Consider the following 8,998-nt stretch of genomic DNA (forward strand, 5'->3'; position numbering starts at 1 on the left):
AAACAAATACGCCTCGTTACAGTGAAAAAATATATAAAAAGACCGAAAATAAATGAACCTGGCCCATAAAGAAAGAAACCACCGAAATGTGTCAGGAAACCCAAGCTCATTACAGCTGACAGAATAGCGAGTATACGACTCGGTGTCTGTGTATATATTTGTTATCCAAAAAAGGCTCCATTCTCTCATTGAAAACACGTGCCACATTTCCCGTTTTGCAGCCGCAGTTCCAACGAAATGACAAATCTTTGTGGATGCCGTCGTAGTCGGGGCACAATTATGGTCAGCAAATAAAATGCTCATCAGCTGGCATAAAAGGCTCTCAGGCCAAGGAGAGAGCTGCTGCTGCTGTTGCTGCAGGAGTTGCTGCTACATCTGGAGACCAGTATAAATAACTATGCCACACAAACAATGGCCCAGCACAAAAAGCAAAACAAACTCAAATTACACAGAAGAGGAGTAGGAAGAGGTAGAGGGGGAGTGGAAGCATTGGGAAAATTGTTGCGGCCAAGGGCGACTCCTCAATGCGGCCTGCAATTTTTTTGTATCATTGTTACGTATACGCCTAGGTGTGCGACTACAAACTACACATTGAATGTGTTTGGGTGTATGTATGTTTGTATGTGTCTGTGTGCTCTATGTAATTAATGTTTTCCTGTTGCCCAACCCTGGTTCTGCCGGGCTTTCCTTCTCATCCTGCTGGTGCTCCCGGTCCTGCTTCAGCTTCGACTTGCTAGCTGCTTGGACCACTTCCAAAGTGTGTGAGCGTAAAGTTTGCGCAAACAGGAAATTGTTATTGCTTTGTCGCCTTAAAAAAAAAACACAATATTGCGTACAACTGAAATATAGGGTGACTTAAACATACCTTGGAATTTTATAATAAAACAAATTTTATACAATTTTTTTTTAGCTGATTTGTAACTAATCACTGTATAAATAAGAATATAGTAAATACATATATCCAAATTGTTTGCTAAAGTTAATTCAGATAAATTGTAAGATATATTACTACATACATACATTAAAAATAATTAACAATGTTTAATTACTGAATTATTATTGAATAATTTGTCTTTTAATAATGGTCAAGTAAATAGTACAGTAAACTCGAAAACAATGCCTGAAATAAATTTAATTTCTTTATTTTATTATGATATGGATTGGATGGACCTAAATGTTTATCTTATAAACAACGGGAAACGTAAAGAAATATTTATATTACTTAAGTCAAAAGTGCTGTCAAAGCTAATTTATTCTCTCTACAAATAAAATTAAAAACAGAGGTTGGGAATATGCAAAATATTTTTCATTTTATTTTTAAAGTCAATTATCTTCTTTTATACTGTAGGTCTTGCACACCCTCTTTTCACTTTTTTCTTTGGGTATCATCTGCGTCTGAAGTGAGTGTCAACATGAGCTTGTGGAATATTAAAGAGCTGACCGAATTTGTAGCCAGTGCCAATGGGTCATTGACTTGCTGATGTGGAGCTGGGCATGAACACAAATGTCTACATATAGATGTTGAAATGTGTGGGTGACTTTGTGTGTGTGAGTGTTGTGCGTGCGTGTGCGTATGTGGGTAATTAAGATGCTATCTCAATGCGTGGAAATTGGAGGCAAAGTCCCAGCGACTTTTGCAAGGCTTTTCGCCACAACAAACAACGGAAAACTTTAAGATTGACGGATTTCTCGGCTCGACTTTAAGCAGACGCAACTTTTGCTTGGTTTCGTTGCCAATTTTTTTCAATCAACACAATTGACGGCCACTTGCTGAACACAACTCGCCAGCGCTGAGCTATGACCGTCACTTGGGTGTGGCTAATTTACGCCCGGCAATTTGTGGAACGCTCTTCACGCACTTCCATGTAATTGATGACCACTGTGCCACAAGTACAAGTACAATGGGGCGTGGGACACTTGGTCATGCCCAGCAGTAAGTAATTTACTTGCAATGGACACCAAGGCTGCGTTTCGACTTCAGTTTTAGGTGCTGCCTAAAAGCCTGACGTGCGCCATTTATATGGACAACATATTTTAAGCATGTTTATGCGATACCAAAACGAAACGAATAACAAAAATGAAAGCTACAGTCAAGTAGGACCGACTTTGAAATACCTGTTACCGTATTATTTTTAAAATATACTGAATTAATATACTGAAAAATACAAATATAAACCGAAGGCTATATTTGGTACATCGATATACTTAACATTTCAAATGGAGTAAAGAATATACCAGATCCTTCCAAGATTATCAGAGATTGATATACTATTATACTTAAAATTCAGTACCAGTGGCAGATTGTCCTAACTATAAGGTGGGAGATGATTCTCTCCGCCTGTTATTTACATTTGCTGGAGACAAAAAGTTATAATACCCTTCTACCCTTTGCGTAACGGGTATAAAAGTAGCAGAGACAATGGGCCAAGCGAAGAGGAAGTCAAAGGGAAACAAACATAACAGTTGGCAGCAGTTTGGGTTTGTTTACGGAAGTTGCTTGATGGTCAAAAGGTTCATTCAACTGGCGCCAGTTTTGGCTGTCAGTTTTTTGATCGATTTAAGCTTGACCCTGTCAGAGGCATCATCTACTACATATACCAGGAATACAGCGAGTATATTGATATTTGCTACCTCTGTCAGCAAGTTATGCAATATTAAATCAACATTGACTGATTTATGCCCAAAATCACAAAACCAACTATCGAGTTGGCTCTCTAATCAGGACTCATTTTCATGTTCTAAACGACTTTTAGTTGTGTGTGGCCCCCCAAAACAACAGTCATCAATCATTTGCCGCTGATGGCGATGATGATGCAGCTCATGTTTGCTTGTTTGTTTGCTAGTTAATCGGTTTACTATTTGAGGGATCCGTTCATTAAGCAGCTTTCCAACTGCACATAGACATCTCGATATCCATTTTTAACGCATTTTAAATATTGCTGTCAAGTGCAGTTGAGTGTAATTGCACTGAATTTATTGCCAGTTTGGAAACAACTTTGCACTTTGATGCAATTTTTGCTGCTGAAGCGGATTACAGGCGAGAAAAAGCACGAACTAAACTACAAAAATTGTGCAGAACAAAAAACAAACGCTCGACTAACCACAGAATTTGCGGCAACAGTGAGAAAACTTTCAATTTGCTCAGCCATGTAGGAGTATCGAAAATGGGGTGGCAATCAGGCAAGCAAAGTGAATGCAAAATAATATATAATAAAGCATAAACCACAATAAGTGCTGCAATGGAGTTCGCAACCGCAAGAACAAGAGCACAAGACAAAGAACAAAAACGATATAAAAAATAGTAATAAAAATCATAGAAAAAGAAACTTTTCAATTTGGCTACCAAAATTTGCGCAATTTCCTCAATGGCGAATTTTTGACGCTGTGCAAACATCAAGCGAGGATTCGCCATGTGACTGCGAAACAAATCGAAAAAATATACACAAAATTGCAAGTGACAATGGGGAAATTATGGATTATGCAAAGTTGTCGAAGCGCTGATGATATTTCGACAGCTCGAAAGAACTCTCAATGGCTTCCAAAGTGTGATACATAATGCATTTGAAATGAGATGCATTTCTCTTATCACAATTAGATCAAAATATATTCTTTTCATGCACTTTCACTGTTTGTATTATTATATGATAATAATATACTCACTCCTTATACAATGAATGCAATTTGTTTGAACAATGTTTAAAATAAATTGCACAAAGTCAGAAGAACTTTTATTCTTGATAGCATTGATACACAAAATATACCTGTAATAGTTTGTCGATTTTTCAATCATATTATCCTTTACTTAGACTAAAGTATACTTTGGTCTGATTAACATTTTAACAGACTTCAAAGAGTTGTATCCTCTAAGCGTATACCACCAAATGCCTCTGGCATTTCTTTGTCCCCATTTATAATATCGGCCATTAAGATTACTAAACAGCAAAATAATATAAAACAACATTTTAGAATATTATCATATGGGTAATTCTCTGGCGAAAATATCGCTTGCGACACTCTCTAAAGAGGAAAAATATATACCAAAACATTTTTCTATTTTCAATAGATTTTAGTTCTTGATTAGCACTTTTATTAGAGTTAAGTATGATTTTGAAAATATTTTTCCAGTTAAGATAATTTTAATAACAACTTCGTACAAAAACAGAAAATTAACGAATTATTATATTTTACTGTAACACAGAAAAAGTTCCTTAAATTAATCGGAGTTTTAGCTATAGTACTCATTCAAAGCTATTAGAATAACGTTTATTTATTTTCAAAATTGTTTCAGTTTATATTTTTTTAATAAATAGTGTCGCATGAGACTTTTCTACTCATTTTACTCACCTATTTGTATCCGAACCGAACCACCAACCGCTTTCATAGTAGTTGGCACAATTACCATGGAGCCAATTATCATTATCACTATCGTAAGTGGAGAATTTATCATAGAGATTATAACTCAAAGCATCGCCAGCATTTCCACTATAGGTGCCTAACGATTTCAGCGCAAATTTCTCCTCTGCGCTGCCAATGAGAAAGTTATCGTATCGCGCGAAATACAGCTGATTCTCAGAGTCAATTAGTTCTATATACAATTCATACGGTCGCGATATTGTCAGATGATGTATATATTCAAGTCCTAAGAAAAACTCGCCATCGAAGTAACCAAAGCCAAAGCGAAATGCATTCCAATCTCTATAGAAGTCCAGGCTGCCATCCAATCGCCTTTGTATCGCAATCCAACCTGGTCCAGCGGCACAAGAATCGCAAACTACACGAAATGCATCTACGCCGGGAACTCTTATCACTTGATTACTCTCTCTGCCTTTATCAGTTAAGCAACTTTTTGGGTTATTCGTATTCGAATTCACTAGATTCTGCAATTGCAACACTGAAAGTTGCAGATTATCAACTTGTGCTTTTAATTGCTTAACTGCAATTGCTGTTTCATCAGTCGAAAGAGCTTTTTCGGTTTGGAACGGTTTCTTTTCTTTGTAATCTGGACGTTGCATCTGCTCTTCTACATTGAAATTTGGCTTTTGCAATAAGCCCAACACATTTGAGTTATCATTTGCTTTGCTGCCAATGTTTAGTGTTTTAATATTCTTATAGGTTGCATTCAATTCGAGTGCACCCAGAATACCCTGAAGATCGATTATATTTATCAGCTTGGATTCAAGTAAATTGTTCAACTAAAAATAAATTATTATATTAAATAATTTTAAGGAATTATTCGATTACACTCACAACTTTATTATCTTCAGTTTCGGTTGATAAACTTAGAGTAAAGCATTTCAGAAACAGAATATATATGAAAAATTTCATCTTTGCAGTCATCTTCTCATGAGTTACATTTATCGCGTTTGAATATCAAAAGGGAACTAAACAGAAGCTGCAAACTGTAAACAATTTTACGGTTCTCCTATCCACTTATCAACGCTGTCTTATCAGATATTCATTCATCTGCTACTGACTAAACAAAAAAAAACAAAGTTGCATCACATGTTCATGAGTCATCATCAGGTATTCTTTTTTGCCGATTTCAATGAGAATAGAATACCCATTTTCTGGCAGTTTGTTGAACATTATATTGGTCAAGTTCAAGGTCGAACCAATAATGAGTGAAACTTATAAAGATAAGTTTTACTTTTATTAAGCAGCCCTAATTGGACCCTACACTACTTTTTATGGGGATGGATTTAAATTTTTAGTTACTTTAAATATTTTGAATGATAAAACTGTGGTAATAAAGTTTCCGCTGCTGAGTAACTGTTATCGAAACATTTTCTGAGCTCACGGGTTTTGTTTTAATCTACATTTAAGTCTTTTGAAGATGAAAGTGTTAAAAACTAATGCATTTTATTATAAAGTTTTACCATAAATATTTAATTTGCTTTTCAATGTGACTATTTAACTTATCTTGTTTTAGCTACATTGCAATTTCCTATTTGTATTTATTTATTCATTAATTCTTTGTTCCATCGCTAACAACACCCAAATTCACTTTCATTTACTATTTACTATTTAAAGTTGTTTAAAAAAAACCCTAACATCTTAAATAGTCAATAAAATAAACAGTTTAGTAAATAAAGAGTGAGCACTTTGTGCAAATTTTCAATAAGCAACGGATGGCAATTTTCCTTTATAGCCAAGACCCGAAAAACACTTTATTCTAATGAAATTTAATTGAACCATTCTGTGGCCCTTGGAGAGCAATTGGCAATTTGCTAGACATTTAATTTTGAATTGAATTTCAGTGTTTATTTAAATTGTTTCACTTTGCAATATGCTCGAGAGTCTTTCACCTGATCGTGCGTCCGCTTTTGCACATTTATATATTTGAATTAATATTGTGTGCAACACACACGGAATTAGAGTATATAGATTTCAATGTTTACGCTGCAAACATATATATATGTACATAACGTATATCGATCGTAAGCCATTTGGCAGCATATCGAGGTGCTAATGTATTTATAAAGCGACTTTGTTGTATTTTTAGTTTTGAAAATAGAAAAAAATGGAAATCTGAAAATCTGAAAATGAAATGAAATCAAATGGGAGGGGCTGGACGTTGCCTTTAATCTGTTCATTTTCAACGCCCGATTTATGAAGTGTGAAGCATTAATTTGATTTCTCTTCCATATACAACATGCGAGTGAGTATGTATATGGGGCGTATACGTAATCGGCCCAGCTATAAATTGGGTCAAAATATGAACAATTTACTACGCTTTGAAGTCGCAGCAGCTCGACTGACCGGAGCAGACATTTTGCCACAGAATTCAACTTTGAAAATGCCCCCCATGGAAATGCCTGATGGTGGAAAAATCGCCACAAGTAAATAAGCAAGGACGAAAGATGAAGCAGCTTTAAAGGAATTTAATTAGCTGAAAATGTGCTACTATGTATAGAGCGCTTGTGTTAGACGAAGATTGTGAATGCTTGTGAAGCGCCTCGAGCAGCTTTCATAATTCAACTGACAGCAGCTGAGTTTTCTGCATCAATATGGCAATAAATTGGCCATATCCTGTGTCCTTCCATGCTCAGAGCTAGTGTCTGTGTTTGTGTTTGTGTTTCATACTGTGTCCGGTCGCTGTCTCGTATCTTGGCGCACGTAGCGACTTTTAAGTGGTTTCTGTGCTTGTGCTTGACCTTAAACTTCAGCAATAGCTTCAGGTTGTGCACGGCAGGGGGATTTGCATCTGCATCAGCCAACTATAGCTATAGCTATAGCTGTTCTGTGTATATATAGTTGCATTTGCAATGAACCTTGCGAGGAGCAAAGCAGCCAGACAAGCCCATTAAAATCCAGAGAGCGCTGAAAAGCTGCTACTACTCGCCGCCCTGGCCACTTTTGACATCCTTGCAAGCAGCAGATGGCTGTTGGTGTCTATATTGGGGAAGATGATGAAGCGGGAGAGAGAGCAAAGCATATGGACAAGTGCATCATCAGAATGCAGGCGGGAGCATCATAATTCCTTTGCTGCCTGCTAATGAAATTCCAAATAATCAATATGCGAGTATGCCTGACCTTCAGACTGAGCCAGAGCATGTGCTAACAAATAGCCAACAACACCCAAGTTCTTCCTCTATCCCCCCTCTTAGTCCCTCTTCCTGCTGCATTGCATTGCAGCTTCTGCTTGTTGATGGCAATATGAAAAACATTTGGCCCTGGCAATCTACACACATCGCACATTGGGGGCAAAGTGAACGAAAGAAAGAACACAAAAACAGCAACAAAACAAAAAAAAAAAGAAAAAAGAAAAAAGAAACTCGCGCGAGAATAACAAACTGCCATAGCAATTGTTGATTTGCTTTTGCTTTTGTTTTTTGCCACACTTTGCAACACTTGGCAAGCACTAGGATTTACGATGTGCTAACCCAGCCAACCAACGAGCCAAGCAGCCAATGGCAAAGTCACAGTCCATCCTCACTCCATTAGATACAAATTGAAGTCTATTTGGATTCCTTTTGATGCTGGCAAAACTCTTTATACGCTATACGTGTAGGTTAAAAGTTCATTAGTATGTTAATATTCAAGAATTTATGAGCTCTTTCTATCTGCATTTAAAGTGAAAAATAAATATTAATAAAAGCTTTTCATATTTGAATCAAAATCAATTCTTATTAAAATAAAATCTGCTTAAACTTTATTTCTTTAACTGTTCTTCTAAAATTTGTGAGTGCATTCAGCATTCTTTATGCGAATTGCCAAAATTCTTGACCACATTTCTTTGCAATTCAACTGTGAAAGACTCTGACAAGATTTCATATTGCACGCTCCACTGTCCAATGTCCCAAGTCCACTGTCCACTGTCCAGTGTCCAGCGGTCATTTGCCAGCAGAGTTGAGTTTTTGTTTAGTTTTCATTATATTCTTCTCTCTTTCTCTCTTTGCTTTTTTTTGTAACTTGTTTTCCACTTGCTAGAGTATGTATTTGTGTGTGTTTCCCCCTTTTTCTTCGCCTTATTTTTTGTTGCTGTGCAAAGTGTTTGGAATTGTCTTTGGGTTGTAGGTTGTTAGCATCTTGTGAATTTCCAAATGGACATTACATCAAGCATGAAAATTGCTCTTCATGTTGACAATTTTTCCTTCTTGCTGTCATTGTTGTTGCTGTTGTTTTTGTTCTTGCCATTTGCCATTGCTCTTTGTTGTTTATTGTTTTGTTTTTCTCTCTGTCACACTTTGGGTTTTATATTTGTGCTTATTTTCACACTTTTCAATGCAAGCTCACTCTTTATATCTCTATCTCTAACTGTATCTGTATCCGTATCTGTATCTGTCACGCACGTCTTAAGATACATTTGCAAGTCAAACAGAGTGAGCACGATTAAGATGGAGATTGAGAAGAGATAAAGATTAAGAGCATAATGGTCCATTTGCTGTAAAGTAATAATAAATACATTTCTGTACTTCTAATTCATGTGCTTTGATTTGTTTATCTAGAATAAAACGAAAAATTTACGTTTTGTATTTTATTTATTTTTCATACGAAC

General features: G+C 36.2%; 1 protein-coding gene across 1 annotated transcript; it reads right to left on the reverse strand.

The window, feature by feature from the left end:
• Positions 1-3,702: 3,702 nt before the first annotated feature.
• LOC133845171 (fibrinogen-like protein A) lies at positions 3,703-5,431 on the reverse strand. The gene is made up of 3 exons (XM_062279539.1): positions 5,248-5,431; positions 4,345-5,192; positions 3,703-3,932 (listed from the first exon to the last, which is right to left on the reverse strand). Exons 1-3 carry the CDS (start codon positions 5,335-5,337, stop codon positions 3,803-3,805), a joined length of 1,068 nt encoding a protein of 355 aa, XP_062135523.1. The 5' UTR covers positions 5,338-5,431; the 3' UTR covers positions 3,703-3,802.
• Positions 5,432-8,998: the final 3,567 nt, after the last annotated feature.

The sequence above is a fragment of the Drosophila sulfurigaster genome, chromosome 3 (assembly GCF_023558435.1).
Source record: "Drosophila sulfurigaster albostrigata strain 15112-1811.04 chromosome 3, ASM2355843v2, whole genome shotgun sequence".
Classification (NCBI taxonomy): domain Eukaryota; kingdom Metazoa; phylum Arthropoda; class Insecta; order Diptera; family Drosophilidae; genus Drosophila; species Drosophila sulfurigaster.

Bases quoted from the DNA above. Each gene is read 5' to 3' on its own strand.
- LOC133845171 (XM_062279539.1), bottom strand. From the start codon at position 5,337: ATGACTGCAAAGATGAAATTTTTCATATATATTCTGTTTCTGAAATGC. The intron at 5,193-5,247 runs GTGAGTGTAATC...ATTTATTTTTAG, and splicing joins AAACTGAAGATAATAAAGTT to TTGAACAATTTACTTGAATC. The intron at 3,933-4,344 runs GTGAGTAAAATG...TTTGCTGTTTAG, and splicing joins TTCGGTTCGGATACAAATAG to TAATCTTAATGGCCGATATT.